The sequence below is a fragment of the Gadus macrocephalus genome, chromosome 8 (genome assembly GCF_031168955.1).
Source record: "Gadus macrocephalus chromosome 8, ASM3116895v1".
Taxonomy (NCBI): domain Eukaryota; kingdom Metazoa; phylum Chordata; class Actinopteri; order Gadiformes; family Gadidae; genus Gadus; species Gadus macrocephalus.
Window position 1 is genome coordinate 13267687 of NC_082389.1, and position 21922 is coordinate 13289608.

Sequence of the window (21922 nt, forward strand, 5' to 3'; positions counted from 1 at the left end):
AGACTGCCACGAAATTCGGTTTTCTTGCGACATCTCTATCTTCAAACTGCAATCAATTTTGCAATTCTAGATAATTAGCTAATTATTTATTAATAATATTATATTATTCAATAAATTGTTCCACAGCTTGGTTGAAATTGTTTAATGACAATATTTTGCAAAGCACATGTTTTATTTTATTGTTTTATTTAATAATATTTTTGTTACCAACTACAGCTGGCCAATCATTGGAAACCTGGAGACATCAGCTCTTGCCCTGGATAGAGCTCGAGGGGCCGGTTGTCTCGAGCGTTCCCTATCAACCGTTATCAAATATTTTATCGACTAAACAGCCGTTAATGGCAGAAAATGGGTTATTACGTTTCGACACCGTTTTTTAAGGTAAATTACCGATATTCATATAAGCGAAATACTTTTTTTTTTGTATTTATTAGTTAACACTATTTGTCGGTTCCTGTTAATGGAGCTAACAACGCATTAAATAAGTAGGCTTGGTCAAACAGAAGTTACGCTACTACGGTAAAGTTAGAGATAAATGTTTTCTTGTATGGTATATTATATAAACGTGTAGGTATATGAACTATATATTTTTTCCTTCCCTAAATAAGTAACGCCTGCTAGTTAACAGCAAAGTTACTAGCTAGTTAACAGACTTTCGGCAGAAGATGAGTTACTCCTGCAAACCTCGCAGATCTTGGTAGGTAACGTTACATCTAGCCCGTTTTAGAAAGACGCTACCAGTAGCAATCAATCGTATGAAAACATAAAAGATAAGTTGAAATTTTGATTAAATCTGATGGTCGAAACACGAATTAAAGTTTCAGAGGCTATTTCATTTAATCATCTTTGACCTATCTGTCTGCCTCTGACTTGAATCCACAATAGTTAGCATTTAGACGGCATTTACTTAAGGTTAGCTAAAATTACTAGGTTAGCTAATATTACTTTATTAATTTAAATACAAATACAACGAGTAGAAATTAAGAATAAACCTCAACATTATCGAGTGATTAACACTATATGCTTAATGATTGAAAGTTTAAGATTGACCCGTATGTACGTGTGTAAGGTAATTAACCACTAGATAACTGTCAACCTTTTTTTGTAAGCGTGAGGGAGCGTTCTGCTAGTTTGAGATCTGATGGTTTGGAGGGGAGCAACTCCAGCAAGATTTTACCAAGGACCAAATGGTCTAAAGACGAGGTAATGTGAACAGCTGTAAGAGTTTTATTTCAGATACATGGTTGGGATTTTCATCAGTTCTACTGTTGGTAACAACAACCGCTTTTGATCATGACCCCATTTTTAGGTCTGGAATATCTTTGCGACCCATACTCTTTTAACCCAATCTTTGTCCCAGTGGACATATGTGCATCACGTTACAATATACAATAAGTGATTTGTGATCCATTAATCCTTATTCATAATCATTAGGCAGTTTGTTTCTGTATATACAGGAGACCTTTCACTTCTTTTAATAACGATTACATCATCATATTCTTTATCTTATAAGTCAGCGATCTCCCAGGACCCAATAAGCATATCAGACGAACTTCAGTTGGGACCCGACCCCGAGGTATGGAAACAGTTGCCTAACTTGACTTTTGTTCCTCTTTGGTGACTTGAGGATGAAAAGCTGCAGATGCTGGTGGAGGAGCATGGCTCCAACAACTGGTCTTTGATATCTTATCATTTCAAGGTAAGTATTTGAAAGGATGGCATTGTGGTCAACAGTATACAGGACTTTTCTATATAAAGAATATTCTATATTCTCTAGAGTTCGAGCTCTAGGTTACAGGTTAGATATTAAAGTCGAAATGGGTGACATTTCAACTAGCTCTTAGCTTATGCTTATAAAAAAAAATGTGATCAATAAAATCACATCCTATTACTGATATATTCTACAACTTCAAAAATGCTGGCCAGCATCTACCTCTCTTTGTTTACCATAATATTACTATGGACCATCCCAAAACCCCTCCCACTCACGCCACCCAGCCAATCGATCTACGTTAGGTCACGTCACACACTAGACCATCCAGTTAATGTGGACAGAAAACGGTTATTGAGTTTTTATCATTTTGAAAGTCTCCCGCCTACTTACTGGGTCGGGCTCAATCTCACACATTGCGACAGCAACAGCAGATTAACACGCTTACTCAGTCGCTTCCTGCTTCCTCTCAGTGTCAAAGGTCAGACCTTCAGTGTCAGCGGCGGTGGCAGAATGTCCTCAGTCCAGAGCTGGTGAAAGGCCCCTGGACTAAGGAAGAAGACGAGAGGGTAAAGAGGGACTGGCCTGTTGACCCTTATGTTGTCTAGCAGAGAAACTGTAGAAAAACAATTGAGCATCGTGATGTTAGTGACTAGTTGCTGTGATCAATCAGTTAATAAAGTACAGTTATGGATCAACATAAAGTAAGACGTCCAAATCGATAAAAGGTTTGGTTTTCGTTTTCCTCCAAAACTCCCAGAGGTTGTTAGGGTATTAAGCCACCTGACCAATCTACTGACCTCTATTCTCTGCATGCAGGTTATCCAGCTGGTGCACAAGTATGGTCCTAAACGCTGGTCAGTCATCGCCAAGCACCTTCACAGCCGCATTGGGAAGCAGTGCAGAGAGCGCTGGCATAACCACCTCAACCCGGCCGTCAAGAAGAGCTTGTGGACCCTGGAAGAGGATCGCATGATTTTCCAGGCCCACAAAATCATGGGGAACCGCTGGGCACATATCTCCAAACTACTGCCTGGCAGGTAGGCTCAAATTAGGGGACAGAATAGAGTACTAACTAGGTCTTTAATAGCATGTGAACAGGGAACAAAAAAGGAGGGCGTGGACATTAACAACTAAATGTTTTGTTTCAAGGACAGACAATTCTATTAAGAACCACTGGAACTCCACCCTGAAGAGGAAAGTGGAGAATGAGGGCTACCTCCTGCCCTTCAACCGCTCCTTCTCCCTCACCTTCACAGAAAACTCTTCCGACACCTCCTCCGTTGCCTCCTCTGACACCTCCTACTCCATCATCTCCACCCACAGCTCCTTGAAGTCCAATAGTGGACTTGGGGACAGACAATGTCACTGCTACAGCACTTCCACTAAGGTCAACCCCAACTACTAGAAATGCATTAGTCTTACCTGGGAACGTGCTCCAATTACCCCCTATATATATGAGACTAATCTTTTCACATCCGCCCATTCTCCTCACCAGCAGGGGGAGGTGTTGTGCAACCACAGCATCAGTGTGGTCAAGGATCAGCCCATGACCAGCTTTAATCTGAGCACCCTGGAGGAACCAGTCATTGACAGTGAGCAACCCCCTCCTCCACAGTGTATGCTTCTCTTTACCCAACAACCTCCGGGCAGCTCTACACCCCTGCACCCTCGCCCAGGCCTGTTGGAGTCCATGCAGATCATTCAGGTACTTTGCGAGTGATGCTGTGTTGGTTTCTGAACTGACCCTGTTCATATCCTAAATGTAATCTGACCCCACAGGACCCAATGGCCTGGGGGGACTGGGCCAGCTATAGCCTACAGCTAATGATCCCATCACCCCTGACACTTGAACAGCAGTCATCTCCACCCTCCAGTTCCTTCAAAGAGCTCAGCAGGGGCACTGTGGACCTGATCTCTCTGGACCTTGACAACACCGAAATGTTCACGGTCTCTTTGCCCTTTCTCCTCCACATACACCTCCCTCACACCTCAACTTGTATCATTATGCAAGCATCTCTTTATAGTTCGTCGACACTGGTCCTAAAATCTAAAGGTAGTCCGATTGATAAATAGATAGCAGTTTACTAGCCATGAACCTATACGAATCTTGCAAGCTCATTTTTGCTCTCTAGATGAGGTCTGACTTAGGTATGTATGAGATAGACCGACCAATCACATCCATATAATTTGAGGCTGGATAAATAGCAGCGCCGTAGATGCATTTCAACAACAACAAAGATGGCTGCCGCTGATGTAGAATGTAGTCTGTGTATTCTGCTACCGAGACAGTATTACATTTCATGGACAGTATACTCCCTAAAAGAAGAACAAACGACTCCACTTATTGCTTTGGTTGAGAAAAATGTTGTTGTTTTTTTAATTTTCAACCAGTTTTTTTAATTACTTTTTGTCCTACCTCATCAGCCTCACACCTGGTTTGTGGTGAACAGGACCTTTGAACTGTGATTCTTGTGGTTTCCAGGATGGAGAAACGTGTCTCAAAGCAGAGCAGGAGCCTATCGGCTCCTGCTCCAATGGCAGCACCCCTGTCAGGACCCTGGGATTCTCTCCTTCAGAGGTCAGCATGGACTCTCACTTCAAGTGGCCATCTTGGTCCTTAACCAAGATAAAGCTAGATGGGCTAACAGGATATTAGTTATATGTTCAAGAGTCGATGAAGATAGACGAGCTTATAGGATACTAGTTCTGTGTTCAACAGTAGATTAGGTTAGAAGAGCTAAGAGGATACTAATTCTATGATGAAGAATAGATGAAGATAGACAAGCTTAGAGTATACTAGTTATATGTTAATCAGCAGATTCAGTTAGACAAGCTAAGAGGATATTCGTTCTATGGTATGCTACTGTGGCATTTGAGATGGTTTGTCTCCTGCCAGTTCCTAAACAAGGGCCCAGGTGAGGATTCAACACTGACCTCCACGCCAGTTAGTGCTAAGAAGCATCCCAGTGTTACCAGCAGCCCTCAGCCCAACGGAGAACTAGCCATCCACTGCAGCGCCAAACACAACCCCAAGTGCTATTTCACTACTTGTTCCCTGGAGCCCAGGTGTGTTTGATTTACTTTGCTAGCGGCATTGGGTCCCCTGTTGGCTATATATACTAATGAGAATATTAATATATGATGAGAATATTCATTAATAACATTATAATGAATTAAATGCTATCGTTATTGTTTTTTAATCTCCATCCCTACTGGGCTGAGATCTGCAATGGTTCTGACCTCATCTTATGAAAGGGTTTTTATTTTAGCGTAATGTCTACCCGGTGGGATCTGGTGTTTAGTGTCTGAATAAAAGGGTATGCAAGGTTATGTGGAGGTGATCAGTATTGATGAATATAATTTGCGTAAGTGAACCAGTCTGCTATGTTTTGAAATGCTTTAGGACTCCTAAGGACATCAAGGACCTTCTGCTGCCTACTCCTCAAACACCAACGCCCTTCAAGTCCATCCACAGCAGCCAGGAGGGCCCACTGGCGCTTGAGTGCCCTCAGGTATTGCTCGAAAAAGTATTTATCCCCTATACTAAAAGGGTCTATTTTCCCACCAGCTGTGATGTTTCCCACCATTCACTTTTAGTGCATGACTTTAATGTCAACAAGACATTGGATGTAGCCTAAACTCACTGCAGTTTATAAAGAGAGTGAGGTTGTGTGTGTGTGTGTGTGTGTGTGTGTGTGTGTGTGTGTGTGTGTGTGTTCGTACTGTAGTGTGTGGAGGACATCAACATACCGTTGCTAGTTGAGACTGGTGTCTTCATGCACAACGGAGGCTCCCTGTCTCATCTTTACTCTGAGGTCAGAAGATATCCTACCTCAGGAAGTAACTAACCAAAGTGACACACAAAATATCTAGAACCAGTGGAAATATGCAATGGGATGCTTGCATTTCGTTGATTAGGATGGCAGCTGTAAAAACACTCTCAACAGCCTAGTGACCACTTTCTTGCCACTGCCTTTTAAAACCTTTGCCATCTCCCACTGTTTCAGATCCCTGCTTGCTGGAGGTCCGAAAGGAAGAGTTTGGTTCTGGAGGCCTGGAGTGAAGACAGCCCAACTGGTCTATTCCGCGCCCAAGAACATTTCCAAAGCACTCAGGTAGCCGTAGTTCTCGTTCTGGTAGCTGTGTGATAGCCTATATTGTGTCATCTTGCTGGGATTTCCTTTATGCTGTACCAAGATTAGTCTAACTACCTCTAGCTGGGCCTAGACATAGCCTTCCATTCACTAGCTGGTTCAGTCTGATAAAAACCTTGTGTCTATCTGTTTTCTAGATCCAGGGAGAAAGCCTGCTCAGTCGTTCCCACCTGAACAGCTCTCTGCTGGGATGTCAGGAGCTAGGCTGCTCCCCAGAAGATGAAAGCCCTGGAGATCACCTACCTATCCAATCAAGATCAGCACAATCATAGCAGGTTGGAACTGCCCAATTTCCCCAGCCCCTACATTCCCCAGAGGCACCTCAACTCAGCTTGTTGGAGGTAGGAATATATGAAGGGCTTCAGTGTTCTGGGAGCTGGCCATCCTTACACAAGGTTCCTAGTTTTTCAAATATACGATAACCAGGGCATGAAGCTAAGGTAGTGCCATCGTGGTGCCTGAAGTTTAGAGAATGACCCATTTGTAGGCCGACTGGTGAAGAAGAGATGGTGGTGTTGAGCTTGACTGAGCATAACACACACGAAGTGTGACCCCATAATACTGCTTCACCATAGACCAACAGTGACTCCAGCTTACATACGGCCACCATAAATCGACAGCAGTGACTCTAGACCATTGTATTTCTTCTGTGTTGCATCCAGCTCTACCTCCTGAACAGTATTGATTAAAGTCAGCAGTCCTCACGTCGTGCCACACCACAAGCTCAGATTGCAAGGACATTTTGAAGCACATTTTAACTGTTAATAACTGAAACATTTATTGGATTCTGGACAATATGATGCAGGTATAGTTATTCATTCATCTTCGGTAATGTAGATTGAGTGGGGTTAGCAACATGGCCACAATGTCAGTCTCCGACTAGAGACATGTTTAGTTCTGTCTCCAGTCGGTTTTAGACAAATGTTTTTTAAAATCGTTTCTACTTTGAGTCTGAATTCAATGTTAGATTAGGTCCTGGACACTTCTTAGTGTTTTTACGTCTATACAGAATTTTTAACTTCCAATTTCCTCATCTCCAGTGTTTTTATGGAATGTCAGGTGTGCAAAAGTCATTTGTAGCACAGTTTGACCTAAAGGGAGAAGAAGACGATGCCTTGGTCTGTCTGTCTTGGTTTCTGGACATATGAATAGATGGAGAATAAAATCCTTATCAAAAGGGAGACCTTTAAGTCAGTAAAACATCTAAAGGGCTTTGATCCCAGTATGTATGTGACAGTATTTTATGTATATATATATATATATATACACTATATACAACTTTTAATAGTTATTTAGTTCTCATTTGAAACGAATGTCTTGATCTTTTTTATTCCAAATCATTTACAGGATTTTAACCATTAACAATGAAAAACAAACAACAGTCTTTAACTCAATGAAGCCTTTGCTTGTGAATACACTTTTTAAATGGATTTTAGATCTTATTTTTGATAGAATGTTGAACATGTTGCCATAAAGTTTGGGTTTATTTTTTGCGTAAAAACAATTATAATATAAGTTAACTGTTCAAGTATATATTGCTACTGTACATGTCATGGTCAAATATTTTGTCATATGGAATAAATGACTTGTCAATGATTCATCATCATTTACATAAATTATACAATACTGTATGGTGTAGTATTGGTTATGTTTGAATGCTAAATAAATATTATTACATTAAAGATCATATGTATGGATGTGAATCTGGCTCAACACGGTGACACATTGCTCAGTGCTCTATGCTAAGAGTCGGTGGTTCAGTCAAATAAAAGCTATGTTGCAGGCAGATGAGAGGCAGGATTTGTCTATTTTATGAATGAAATAGGTTTTGCAATAAACAAATATCACATTGAAATATCACAGAGGTAAAAAACTAAATCAAAAGACGACACTGACAGAATATTGACAACGCAAACAATTTGTTCTTAGAAAGAGATATAAATACAAATGTCACCCTCACAATTCAAATATTTTATCATGCTACTGTATTTATTTGAACTGAACTAAATGGTTATCTTGCCTCCAGAGTAGCCTACTGAGGACAAATGGTTACAAACTATTTCACACTATTGACCAGCTATGCGAATAGTTTGGAACATTATATTGTTACCAAATGTATTAGTCCAGTACATTCCTGGTATGGTAAATGGAACATGCTCTGCCCCACATTTAAATGCAGTGGTTGTTTACAAATCTACAACTCTGCATTTCTCTACTGAAGACAATCAACTAAAAGTGCATAAAATTTGTGACTTGAAAACGTTTGGGACATTAATTCTTTGGATACGAATAACCACTCCCTTCGTATTCTTTGCAACGGCCGTCCCAATATCAATCTAAATTTATATAAATAAAAGAAAATAATTGCTCAACATTTTTTTATACAAGCCTTCACATTTTTGTAAATCTTTTTTACTTCACTCAGGCAGAAATCATGTACACCGACAAGTGTTGTTTAAGGTTTAAGGTTACATTCACATTACGTTTAGTCGCGTTATGGCATTACATTCTAATGAAATTGAAAAATCAAATATAAAGGTGATATGGACTTAACGACGAATGTGACAGAATATTGAAAATCGAATACAGAAACGATCAGATCAGGAGTGTATTGTGCGTATTTGCGTTATTGAATCCAAAATGACGCCCATTGTTTGTGAGGCATGAGAGTGCTTCTTATCACAATAAAACTGTTTAAAAAAAAACCATCCTTTTATTTAAATGACATTGAAATTTAACACATACTGACGCTGAATGCGCTTTTTAACTTTTAAGCATCCGAAGGAAAAGCGCCTCACAGCTTGACATTCAAAACCGTTAATTTTTAATATCATCAAAATGGTTTGTGATACTCGCGAACTAAGAGTGTTACATATTGGCTAATCTCCAGTCTTTACAACATACCAATCTTTAGGAATTCAGCCCTCCTTTCAAGGCGCTTTTGTGTTTTGCAAAGGGTAAAAAAGTTGAATATCAAACTAGAATCCCCATGTAACATCACATTAACTTTAGAATATAGGTGAGTCGACTACCTATACAGCTGTAGATAATGTTAGTGTTTCCCACATAATTATATTCTACTAGTGGTAACTGACTAACTGGGGGATTAAACGTTTATTTCGTTGGAAAGATATTCAATTTTCAACAGATATTCACGCTCTGAATTGCAGTGATATGTGACACATTGAACTCAAGACTGGATCACCGGAATGAGTCTGTGTTGAGCAGTGTATACCTGCCCAGGAGATGTCTAACGTTTCAAAATGTTCCCAATGGAACATGGAACTTCTAGTGTTTAGAACTTCTAGTGTTTAGAAGTGTATCCCACTAGCTCTACAACAGTTAAAAGCAGGTAAAGAACTGCATGGCTCGTAGAGCTCTAGTGTGGGTGTATTGCACATAGACTGTATATAACACAGGTTCAACGGACTTGACAGTCTGTATATAACACAGATACAACTAGGGTTGCACTGATTCCACTTACATTTGGGTACTCGCCAATACCAAGTACCTGCGTGAGTACTTAATAATACCATTACAGTTGCACGCATGGCGTGTTATCACCATGGTTACGGCCAACGGCAACTTTATGATTATTATTTTTGTATCATCGTCGTGTTTAAGCGTTATAACGATTTTCCATATCCAACGATGTTGTATATGAAATGCGCTACACACTCTAGCGATAACATTATAGTTGTACTGTACTGTACTGTACTGTACTGTACTGTACTGTACTGTACTGTCGCGGTACACAATGAGTTTCAGAAAAAGCTAAACTTTCTCTCAGACAGAGCTCCACACGTCCACACAAACCGAGCCCTCCAGTGCACCTTGTTTCACTAAATTGAGGACTTACTTTGCTACCTGTAATAAAATGGCATAGATTACTATGTTGACGATCATATAGGAAAAATGTGCACGAAAAAAAACGCTTTTGGTTCACTGGCTCTTCAACGTTACTTCACGTTGCGTAAAGTGGCATCGGGTGGTTGTATCGGAGAGGTTTTACGAGTACATGAGCACAGCATCGGGTACTGGTGCATCCCTAGATAAAACTGACTTTCCATATGTGTACATTGATGGATACTTTCGCAGACCTACAAATTGAATGCACTAGTACTCGTTGAGATTTAGGACATGTATTACATTTTACACATATTGTTTTTTGGCCTGGCAGGGGTTCTCACTTTAATTGTGTTATAAACACAATTAAAGAGGAAACACTGATATTTGTTAAAGGAAAGCGAATGTAATGCAGCGTGCCTATATTTTTTCGTTCGCTTCAAATAGGACGCGTGTCTATTTTGGACAAAAATCCCCAGTCCTCATGAAACGTCAAATGGGCTCGAGGCTTCAGAGTCTTAATGCTTGAGTCTAAATGCTTCTCTGAAGGCATCCTATTCAGGCAGGTAAGCTGAGTTGATGGAGCCCGGCTTTGCGGAGACTGGTGGGAGGTGAGGGCAGCTCTTCCTCCTGGATTTAGCCAGGACACGGTGGATGAGGCTGGGGGATCCCTGAAGAACACCACCTCCCTTCATGGAAGGGCTGTCAAGTGCCAGGGCACGCCGAATGCTGTTCTTCCTGGACAGCTTCGGCGTTCCAAGCCCATTGCCCTCACTAAAACCCAGAGAGAAAGAGATTATGCTTTGAATACCTAGGTCAATATTTGTCTTCCTATACACCCAGTAAAAGAATCCTAGTTTCTAACCTTCCTTCGCTATAAAAACATTGCCCTTTAATATTTTGGACTTCCTCATATAAATAGTGTAAACTGATCACTTCTTCCACAGTGACTGTAATGGTATTTTATCGCTCTTGTGAATTCAACGATGATGCTGAAAGGGCAGGTGTAGTTACCTGGGAAGGTTACAGGACGCCGGGGTTGCCATAACAACAGGCACAGAGGCTCTCCTCAAGAGGGTGGGCGTGGCTTCCCCTGATTCCCCGTCCTGCTGAAACAAGTTCAATCATTAAACCTTGAGTGAGTGATTTGTGTTTTTAAACCCAACCTCAATCAGTTCATGTTAAGTTAGCCCCACTTGTAACCCAACACTCCAATATGCGACTCCTTCTCCTGTAGGTGGCATGTGTCCCCATAAACATGTAAACGGGGACATGTGGCTTTTTATACTATAACATTCAACAGTGGGCTGTACATTCAGGAACACTATTCTGACCCAAGAAAGCAGATACTTTTAGTGTCTACTTCGAAACCCTTTTAAGAGAACTGACATCTACCATAATTACAGATCCTCAATTCGACTTATTTACAGAACGATCATTTCACAAGATAATCTAAAAGCCCTCGAATCTGTAATGAGTCACCCTCGTTTTCATGTCCAGGAAAAAGGCAGCTCGTCATCTGATCTGTGCTAGAAGAGCAGTGAAGAAACCACTACTCCAAGCTAGAGACACTCAACTAGTGGTCGTACTGTACCGGTTGACTCAGAAACAGAACGACACGTACCGGCCCACATGTGGCGACACAGGCTGATGGGAAGTAGCCCTCGTTTCCGTTGGGTAGACGTCCAAACCACCACGTTTTGTCCTCTTTGACCAAAACCTGGATGACATCACCTTGGCTCAGGTCCAGTTCTTCTGGACCTTGGGCCCTATTGTGAATGGTCACCACCACCTGAATAGCAAATTAAAGGGCACATATTTTACCAACAGGTGTGATGTTGATTAGAAGGCACTACAAATTATACCTTAAAGTCACATCAGACATTGTGTGCATGTCCAGTCAGATGTAAAATAGACACTCTTTAATTGGTTGCCAAATAGGTCAGTTATTATCTTAACTTGTGTACCAGAAGATTATCGCAGCATTTCTCTATTAATTGTCGCGTTTTTGAAGAAAGTAGTTCAATCCGGGTCGCTTTTAACTCACTTTATTTGTTAAAGTATTTCGGTATGGTAACTATGAAGCAAAAGGGGGGTAATTGTATCTAACACACGTGGAGAAAAATACTGTAGAGCTACTTCAAGCCCCGGGGCTTAGACCCGAGGCTCTCAACGGGTCTGTATGTTTCTGCCCTCAAATCTGACTCCCGCGCTGGTTAGTATCAAGTAGGCGTGGCCTGAGTTAAGTAGGCGTGGTCTATGTGACGTATTGGCTCCGCCCTCCTCGCCTGTCTAAAGGTGCTGCCATCTGTGGCTTGAGTAGTTATTGCAGCTTGTGTGTTCGATCCTGCTTCCTAGTGGCTATGTGAGGGTAATGCAGCTTGTGTGTTCGATCCTGCTTCCTAGTGGCTATGTGGGGGCAGCTTATGTGCTTAAAATACGTAACAATTGCAATTTAGGTTAAATTGTGCGAGAGCATAACATTAATCAGTTGTTATGGCATGACTCAATGAAGGAGAGAAGCCAATCAGTTAATCAGGACAACACTAGTGAGAAGTACACTGAAGGATTAAAGATGGATTACCCTTATTTAGATCTGTTACTTACTCTGTGTCTTGACTCCTATTAGAGTGGAGGTTGGACCTAAAGACCTGGTTTCACTAGTTAAATACCGAACTCTCTTGCTGGTTAAATCAGTGTTATACTTTGCCACCTCGTCCTATAGTCTGTCCTCCCCACTATCTTGTCCTACCCACTGTCCAGTCCACTCTTGAGGTTTAGGACCTGGACTTGACCATTAGCTGCTTTAACTTCACTGTCCAGAACCAGATTTCCATCCATTTTAGGAATTTCCATCCATCTTGGATGGATGGAAATTCTTCACTTTTAAAGGAAACATAACAAACTTCCCGTAGCGCCTGTTTCTGAATAAACACCACAACCAAAAATGCGGTCTTACTCTGCACTCTGTACATCACTATACTTTTGTTTTCAAGCGGATACCTACTGTACTCGCCTTATCTTCATCTGCAGGTCGGAGTCTCACCCTTGAGCTGCCAACTGGGGGAAAGAAATTGCTAAGCCGTGCCACACAAATAGAATCAAACCACTACTAGAACATTTGACACCACAAATGTAAATTAAACAGATTTCTATGATCTAATGCTCATACTCATGAGCATTTGAACGTGGACATTTGTTCAGATCTACATATGTTTAGATTGAACCGTACAAACAACACTGTCAATGTTAAACCAGACTTGGAAGGCTCTAGTCATCATAATGGGTCAAACTACAGGATGGATACAACCGTTGTGTGTGGGTATATGCGTGTGCGTTGATGTGTGTTTGTGTGTGTGTGGTCTAACTCACCTTTGGGAGAGAACACTGTGGTAAAGACCTCAAACTGCTCATCACTCTGCATGTATATTTGCTGCATGCTGCAGTGCTGCATTGGTCTCTTGAGACTGCGGTCCAAACACTGCCGCGCTGCCTCCTTTAAATAGTCGGCTGTCGCTAATCCTGGATGGGTTCCATGCACGTGCATTTATTTATTTCCAAACTCACTCCGAAAAACAGGAGTGTAGCAGAAAGCAAACAGCGGAGATCCACCAACTCTAGAAACACATTAATGACCTGTAGGTTGCTCGTTCAAATCCCCATAAAATATATATTTTTGGCTTAATTCCTGGTAGTGGGGTCTGTGGGACTATGGGGAATCATAACCCACGTCATGGGCAACTAACAAAAGGAATAGTTCTGATTAATTAAGAGTCCCGTCCATAATGACTATGATGGACTGGATTACAAGCATTGGCATGAAACCGGTGTGCTGTATCACTCTACCGCTACTCTTGGCTCCCAGTCCCTTCCAGGAGTCCCACTGCTCAGAGGGGCAACTCTCTGCTCCCATAGGTTAAACCACTTAAAGGCATCACGATGAGAGACATTCTTAGCCCCGCCGCCTAATCTGGACACTGGTTTAGACTACTTAGCTTCACTTCTGTAAGGCATGCAAGACGAGATGTGCCAAGCAAATTCGTTCGGTCCTTCACGATAAAACCAGCCAGAAGCAACCCCCCCCCCCCCCCATGGGCTATGCCCCAGTCTGACCAGCTGCGTGCCTGGGATGGCACAACATATGATTGGCAATCCTGAGATACCCGTACTAAATCAGGCAAATAAATTAATGAAGTTAATATCGTCATGGTTACATCCTCTGTACAGGTATGCTCTTTGTTGTGCACTGGTTCTTTGCCAGTCCTTGGCCACCCCTACTTATTGAGTATGGACGTGCCACTAGGTCAATGGAAGGGTTATGGCATCCGTCTGGCTGAACCCTCTGGATGGGGACACACTCTTATCCTCATATTCTGTGGAGATTAATGAGTTAATGATCTAGTAGGGTCCAAGATTCCATTCCTAAATATCAAGGAGTAGTAAAGTAGTAAATCGTCAGTCTACATCAAGCTGGTCCGTTGCAGGCGGGGATGGCTCAACTTATGGCTGCTGTGATCAGTGAGAGTGGCGAGTGAGGGGAGAACGGGGACTATTCAAGCTTTATTTAGCATTGTATAAAAGTCAGATAAACCACACCACAAAACGATTCTGATTGGTCCAGCATTTAGCTTATTAGTTTTACCCAGCCAATCCCAGGCCAGGCCAAGATAGGATCTTAGTGAGAATGGATCGCAAATACTATTTTATAACCAAAGATATTCCTGAATCAAGATGACATGTTAAAAGGACCTTAACAATTATTTCAATAAACATAAAAACATTTAAGACAAGGAGGTAGGCATTTTCCTCAATGTAGAAGATTGAGTGTGTTTCAGTGTTTCATTTAATTAATTCAATAATAATTAAAACAAAAAGCCTAGAAAGACTGGATCGGGAGGTGGTGGAGTGCGTGTGTTCATCCGTCTCGTCAAGAGTTGGGTTAGGACCCAGACTCAGTAGAGCTTAAGAGAGGCCTCAAACAGATGAGTCAGGTCTTCTTCAGTGTGTTCTCTGGGAGACAACTTGGTGACCCGCTCCTGTGGGAACAGGACAGGAAGTGGTGTCACACTCTCAGCCCTTGACAAATGTGTTCACAATGCCATTTAAGTGGAATACGCATAACCAAGTTACATTGTTCACCTGATACACTTGACGGTAGATGGTTTGAAAACATGACCAGAGCTCTCTTCATTTTAATAAGCGACAAACCCATTTTAAATACGTATGCAGCCGTATGAACCATCCTGGAGGCTCCAGGCATTGCTTGGTACCTGAGGTATGGTTCCCTTGACCAGGTCGGGCACGTCGTCCTTGGTGTAACCAACGGCACTCAGCCCGTCCTCCACCTGCAGGTCGTACAGAAACTGACGCAGTGTGTCAGCCAACAGTGGGCCGGCATCCTCCCGCTTCACCCTGCTGATGTCCGCACCTAGTACACACACACACACACACACACACACACACACACACACACACACACACACACACACACACACACACACACACACACACACACACACACACACACACACACTTACTATTTTTAATTTAGCACACTTAAGACACTTCAAAAGTGATTTACAGTGGATTATTCAGATACGTCCAAACCAGATACCTTTCGGCTTCGATTCGATTGCCCTAAAACACAAGCCTATGCTGCACCCTAATGACCAGAGCAGCTGTGATCGGTGAACAGTGGTGATCATAAGAACAGAATGATATTCAGGATGGAAGTGAAATCCTACTTTATATAATATATCGCAATTTATAGTTGTTTCCATTTACCTAGGATCTCAGCAGCCTCTAGGTGGCGCTCTGGACACATGGGGGCAGTGAAGTTGAACACTGCTGGAGATGTGAGGACCACAGAAAGTCCATGAGGCTATAGGAGCACGAAGACACTCAGTAAATCTTTCAACTCAACTTTTTAAGGATACATTAAAAGGTTGTAATAAAGCAGATGATAAAGGGGTTTAATAAAGTATGTATTTAAGGAGACACTTAGGGTTCTTAATAAAGGACATTTACTGTTGGTAGTACAATTTCGTAATAAGTACATCTTACCACTACTGGATGGTCCACATTGTAGCCTTTAGCCCTGTAGGTCTTGACATTGCCAGCAATGGGATATGACATCCCATGGCTAAACAGAGCAAACAGAGAGCCATTCAGGGACTTTATCCACTTCAAATAAGATAAACACGGTATAAGACAGCACTAGACTAGTAGTAAAAGAGAATAAATGGAGTCCTTTTAGATGGTAAAATACTGTAACACTTAAGAAATAAAAGTACTCAGAGTAGTACTAAGAAGTTGAAGGGGGAGGGGCTATTACTTACTATTTGTTCCAAAGTGGTTTGCAGTGAATACGTTGCAATTGAGCAGGTAGGGGTAATGACATGCTTATAGGTACATTTGGGAGGAAAACCTGCCTATGGGAACACAGGGGGTTCGAACTCACTACCTTTCGTCTGTGGTGAACTCCCCTATTCTTCATAACATCCCGCTACTGGTGGTTGGAGGCAGAGCTACAAGTGTAGCCATACCCCTCCCAAACCCTGACCACCTGGCCAGTTACAGCTCAGCAGTATAGCTGAGCGGACCTGCACTGAACTCAATGTAGTGCGAAGGCTGGAAGGGTCGTCTGCAGCACTAGACTCACCACAAATGAACTCCTGCATTTCCAAATCCGATCCCTGCAAACACACTGGCCAGATGCATGCTGGAACGCGCCTCGAGGTCCTCTGGATCTCGAACAGCCCTTGAATATGTGGGCAGAGCAGAACTCTGAACAGAACAGCACCTGAAGTGGGATGGCTCTGAAAGAATTGGGACCTGGACCTGGCCTTTCAACTGAGTGTGAGTGCTACTCCATCTACAATCTCAAAACGCTTTCATTATCAGTATACAGTTGCTGGTTTTTATTGGACAGTTCTTATATTGAATCTGTAGAGGTTATAAATCCTTATTCTGTAAGCATTTTCAGAAAAAATGCATCTTTCGCCATTTTCCGTCATGTTGAAGAAAAACAACAACATTCTTCTAACAAAAAAAAGTGCAACTTTTCTCCGTAAGTATAAAACACGTGATGTATTCTGATTGTTAGGTTTTCCTGATTGGTCCTACCGTTTCATGTATTTGGCCACCACGTTGAGGGCGTGTCTTGACCAGACATCGCTGATAGGGTTGCTGCCCTGGTAGGCGGGGCGGTTGATGGGGTTTGGGGGACAGGGCTTTCGCATGTTGTAGGGCAGGGCGGTGTAAGACTCCAGGGAATGGCTAGTGGGGGGGGGGGGGGTTAAGACAAGAACAACGTTTACAACAACAGACCACCCTCCATTACCTTTACCCTCATAAGGTGATGGTTAAGTTGATGGTTGGTTATTGTCCAGTCCTATAGATGCTAGATAGGGTTAGGGTTTTTATTTTTTCTATTATCAGTGAATAAAGGACCTACAAGAGAGTCTCATTGTCTTTATCAAGGGACACACAGTTTAGTACATATAACAACTCAAATGTATGTGGTATGTTTTGCATCAGCATTCACACTAGAGTCAGAGAGAGCCTTCAGACCATTTGATTAGGAAAGAAGGTTTACGAACTCTGGGACGCTGACCTCTGCTCTCCTGAAGGTGTGTTAGTGACAGTTGATGCTGGCTGACCCCAGACACCATAAAACCTTCAAGGCCAGTGCTCACATGTAGGATAAGTATCTACGAAAATACCCTAAAAGACAGGCCCTCCAGAGTCAAGAGTCCACCTGACCAGTGGACAAAACCACAACGTGGCCCCCTATCGAAAGTGCTACAACAAGTCATCCTCATTCAGCACACCTTCATCAGAACTAAAGACCTCTGGTACCTCGAAGGAAGGAGGAAGCACCAAGAGTTGCTTGTTGCTAGAGTGTTCTCACCAGAGCACGTCAAAGCCACTGTTGGCGGCGACCCTCTCAGGCATGTGCAGTGTATGGAGCGGGTCCACCATCCCCAGGGTTGGCTTGAGGGCCCTGCTGGCTATTCCTGGACACCAGACCGCAGACAGCATATTCACCCATAACCACATGTCTAGGAGCAGAGCTTAACAGTTTCACTAAAACTCACCAGTTTTGGCCTTCAGTTCTTCAAAATCAAAAATGGCCACTCCCGTGGTTTCACTGCCGGTTCCGGCTGTTGTGGGAACTAAAGAGAGGAAGGGGAAATTGTGTTGTTTTTTTTAAACTTTTTTTCATTTAGTCAATTTAGGTCATTTGTTGATCAAGCTCATTTGTTGACTCAAGTTATGTTATGAGCCCCTCCTTTTCAATGGTTGTCTCACTCAATATGGGGTCGGCTTAGCTCAGGAGGAAGAGCAGTTATCTTACAACCGAAAGTTTGCTAGTTCGATCCCCAGCTCCTCCGAGCTGAGTGTAGATGTTTCCCTAAGCAAGACACTTAACCCTAACTGCTCCTGACGAGCTGGCTATTGCCTTGCATGGTTGACTCCGCCGTTGGTGTGTCAATGTGTGTATTAACCGATGTAAGTCGCTTTGGCTAAAAGCGTCTGCTATATGCCCTACTTGTAATTGTAATAAGTGTATTTCTGATGGCTGAGAATTGATCACGAGATTATTAGAGGCCACTATTTGTTACATCACATGACGTTATGAACGATGGATGGGGGCGAGTGCACATCTCAAAGAATTGTGGTATAATGTGGTCGCAGTACTATTATGAAACAAACTATACTATCAAAAACATGATAAGGCTGTGTGTTTATACCAGTGACCAAGGCCAATCAGAACTCAAACTCGTTCCTCAATGTCCCTCAACGGGTTCATCATTGTGGTCACTCTACACTGAGCTTGGCACCTGTCTGCCACCTAATCCAGTGGCTCAACTAATCGTGCTATTGGCCTTAATCTGAGGTCTGTGGGGACGCCGCTGAAGCAAGCTGCCATTTCTTGGTACCTGCAATCAGAGGCTTGAGGACGCCCGTAACAGGCTTCCCTTTCCCGATGGGAGCGTTGACAAAGTCCAGAAACTCTGCCTCAGGGTGGCTGGCGTACAGATTGGCTGCTTTGCAGGTGTCTATCACCGAGCCCCCGCCCACCGCGACATAGACGTCGAAGGAGTCATTCTTGGCGAAGGCGATGGCTTGCTTAAAGCTGAGAGAGATCCATTTAAAAATCACAGAGTCATCCTTTAGCATTCTCAGTAGTAAAGGCTTGAGGAAGTAAGACAAACATTAACCAGCAACCTAGATTTCATAAATTGATAATGATTATGATCATGCAGATAGTGTACAAATTGGTCCTGTCTCTTAACTTGGAACAAATTGTGCTTGTGTAATTAAAGCAGTCACTACATGATTAGTCCTGAGCTTTGGCAATATCATTTAACAGCATGGTTAATACAGGTAGTAGCTGTTTTTATTAGTGTCAGTTCTGCATAAATGCCTGACCGATGTAAACAAATGGGTTTAGTTGCCTTTGGCATTTCCCTCTGGAGCATAAGATACCCTTCAACTATCGATGGTTAAACCTGCCTCATAATTCATTGAGAGATTTTACACAGCGAAACGATTTGTAAAACGATGTGTCTCCCTCTGCTGGTTAACGTCGCTACCTGGTGTCCGTGGGCTCCACTCGGACCTGGTCATACACCTTGTAGTTCACTCCGTTCTGTGCCATCGACTCCAGGACTGCTTTCACCGGCGGCAGAACGGACAGGTTCTTATCCGTCATCAGACACACGTTACGAGCCCCCATGTTCTGAAGGTCCTACACAACGACCGGCGGGAATGTTACAGCACACACGTTTGCGAGATTGCATTTTCCTGTGTGTGTGTGTGTGTGTGTGTGTGTGTGTGTGTGTGTGTGTGTGTGTGTGTGTGTGTGTGTGTGTGTGTGTGTGTGTGTGTGTGTGTGTGTGTGTGTGTGTGTGTGTGTGTGTGTGTGTGTGTGTGTGCGCGCGTGTGTGGAAATTAGTAAATGAGTGATGATGTCATGTTACCATTCCGATCTCCCGGGTGACCCCTTCTCCATATCTGATGTTGGAGCTGGCCATCTGACAATAAGAAAACATTAACATTAATTAAATATGTAAGAATGTGCTCGGGTGTTTATTTACCAACCATTATAATTCCAGTAGGACACGCAAGAGTGCACTGTGAACGCGTGTGATCTCCTTTACCTCAAATGCATAGTCGGTTTTTCTGACCGTGCACGCCGCAGCTCCAGCACCTAACCCCAGAACACACATCGATTAATATTCCACTATGAACAACGGACGACTACGAAATTTTAGGTATACTGGGAATGAAAGCAGGCTCTATTTCTCGTACCTTGGTGATATGTGTTGGAATGTGCAGGACACCTGCACCTATGGAAAAAATAAGAAAGTTTTAAAGGTCAAATTTGGAGCTACACTTTCGTAAACATGCAAGTTTCAGCCTACAAGTAGTACTACGGAACGCGAACCTCTGCATTCTTTACTTTTTGTTTGAAATACAAAAAACGTTCACTTACGCAGCTTTCTCGAGCTGTCGAAGGAGGTGGGCTATTCTGTCACGTCCTGCCATTGCTGTCGAGGGTCGAAGGATTGGGATATGTTTTCCTGCGGTTTCGGCGATCTTTAACTTCGGTACGGCGCTGCGGTTCTACGTCTTTGGTTCCCTCCTCCCACCAACAGCACGGAACATGTGGGGTAGAGTTCACGCTAGACGGCCAGGAGTAAAGACCCTCCTCTCAGCACGCACGCGCACACACTCACACACTCACACACTCACACACTCACACACACACAGCGTCTTTTGTTGTTGTTTTTTTACATTTATTGGTTTAAGATAAAGATGAACGGATTATTTTTTATACTTTTGTTGGCATATGAATATAACATAATGAAGCATTCAATTAATAAAAAAAACATGCAGAAACAATAATTTTGATTAAATACCGGGGTAATGGGTTAGGTTCTGTGTTTGAATTGTATACTGTCAACTGCTATTGCAATTTGTGTGGGTGACTGAAGCTTCTTTTTTTAAGACAATGACCTTACCACCAAAGTTTTTCCTCTCTCTCTCTCTCTCTCTCTCTCTCTCTCTCTCTCTCCTGAATCAGATCTAACTTGATCTTTGCCCTTTGCATTGGATTCCGAATGCAGCTACTGGCTTCAGGTCTGGTAAAGGTTGCGCTGTCGTCTTGATGATGCAGAGGTGATCTTGTCGCCATGGTCATCTGGAGACCGGGCTAGCCCTCTCCTTCCGGTGACCCCTCAACACACAAACACACACCAGCCGTCGCTTTGGGGAGCAGACTTCCTGCTGATGTGGATGAAAATGCAGTGGCTGGGGTGTTCCAGTCTGAGCCAAAAGGTACTGGGTTTGATACCCAACGATCCCCAGTCTATTTGACGTCCTTGAGCAAGATGCCTAAACCCTACCTGCTCCTTGACCTGTATCCAAAAAGTAATCCCTGTGAATCCCTGACATCAAGGAAATTAAGTGACATCATTTCTGTGATGTCACTTCAGTAGAGTCACCTCCATGAAGTCACCTCCATGGGCTCACCTTCATGATGTCACCTCCTTGATGTCACATTCCCGATGGCACCTCCATGATGTCCCCAACATGGTGTCACCTTCATGATGTCCCCTCCATGACGTCATCTCCACAGTGTCACCATAATGCTCTTGGGATACACAACGGCGTAGAGTTCCATCGTTACACTCCTTCTATTCTGAGGTCCTCATCAGCTAAACAACCCTGTGACAACTTTTCCAAATGTGAAAAAGGTTTGGATCTCAGTATTTCCCACTAGCTGATTACTATTGTCCACTAATTGGCATCTCAGTGAGCTGTCCCTAGCTTGTCTAGCTCGCCATGATAATTTGAGTGGCCTATCCATGGCAGAACAGAGCCTTGACACTTGAACTTTCTGAGTGAACTTGGAATAATTAGGAAGCATCTACAGTCTATTAGTTTCCCAGTATAGAGTTCCTGTCTGGCAGCAACGTCTGTCCTTGCTGCATGAGTCATAACCAGATTCAGCGAACCAGGATGGCTCTTCACACTCTCCAAACCTCCCTTGGTATGAAGTAATAGACATACACTGGAATATACAAATGACTATATTATTGTGTACACACACTATTGAACATTATGTAAACACTCATACATATTTGCAATTGCTATTGTTTTTTAAACTGGCTCATTCCTGTGTCTTCAGTTTATT

General features: G+C 42.8%; 3 protein-coding genes across 7 annotated transcripts; 1 reads left to right on the plus strand and 2 right to left on the minus strand.

Moving 5' to 3' along the window:
* Nucleotides 1–413: 413 nt before the first annotated feature.
* LOC132463199 (myb-related protein A-like) lies at nucleotides 414–6578 on the plus strand. 3 transcript variants are annotated; one of them, XM_060059161.1, is made up of 14 exons: nucleotides 415–697; nucleotides 1110–1203; nucleotides 1628–1699; nucleotides 2185–2280; nucleotides 2531–2751; nucleotides 2864–3101; nucleotides 3210–3419; nucleotides 3494–3661; nucleotides 4197–4292; nucleotides 4611–4780; nucleotides 5118–5226; nucleotides 5443–5529; nucleotides 5722–5829; nucleotides 6006–6578. In XM_060059161.1, exons 1-14 carry the CDS (start codon nucleotides 666–668, stop codon nucleotides 6138–6140), a joined length of 1836 nt encoding a protein of 611 aa, XP_059915144.1. In that variant the 5' UTR covers nucleotides 415–665; the 3' UTR covers nucleotides 6141–6578. The 3 variants fall into 3 exon arrangements, with proteins under 3 accessions (XP_059915146.1, XP_059915144.1, XP_059915145.1); XM_060059162.1 differs by having other exon boundaries at nucleotides 3213–3419; XM_060059163.1 differs by lacking the exon at nucleotides 5443–5529 and having other exon boundaries at nucleotides 414–697.
* A 1680-nt stretch (nucleotides 6579–8258) lies between these two features.
* Nucleotides 8259–14126, minus strand: si:dkey-97a13.12 (SH3 domain-containing protein 21). 3 transcript variants are annotated; one of them, XM_060059167.1, is made up of 5 exons: nucleotides 13087–14126; nucleotides 12731–12774; nucleotides 11339–11506; nucleotides 10729–10823; nucleotides 8259–10488 (listed from the first exon to the last, which is right to left on the minus strand). In XM_060059167.1, the coding sequence occupies exons 1-5, from the start codon at nucleotides 13259–13261 to the stop codon at nucleotides 10269–10271; spliced, it is 702 nt and encodes a 233-aa protein (XP_059915150.1). In that variant the 5' UTR covers nucleotides 13262–14126; the 3' UTR covers nucleotides 8259–10268. The 3 variants fall into 3 exon arrangements, with proteins under 3 accessions (XP_059915150.1, XP_059915149.1, XP_059915148.1); XM_060059166.1 differs by having other exon boundaries at nucleotides 10729–10820; nucleotides 12722–12774; XM_060059165.1 differs by having other exon boundaries at nucleotides 12722–12774.
* A 135-nt stretch (nucleotides 14127–14261) lies between these two features.
* Nucleotides 14262–20404, minus strand: adhfe1 (alcohol dehydrogenase iron containing 1). Its single transcript, XM_060059164.1, has 14 exons — nucleotides 20219–20404; nucleotides 20035–20072; nucleotides 19884–19933; nucleotides 19704–19757; nucleotides 19317–19471; nucleotides 18660–18856; nucleotides 17814–17891; nucleotides 17627–17732; nucleotides 16840–16992; nucleotides 16376–16474; nucleotides 15778–15856; nucleotides 15499–15595; nucleotides 14985–15142; nucleotides 14262–14750 (listed from the first exon to the last, which is right to left on the minus strand). Exons 1-14 carry the CDS (start codon nucleotides 20269–20271, stop codon nucleotides 14667–14669), a joined length of 1401 nt encoding a protein of 466 aa, XP_059915147.1. The 5' UTR covers nucleotides 20272–20404; the 3' UTR covers nucleotides 14262–14666.
* Nucleotides 20405–21922: the final 1518 nt, after the last annotated feature.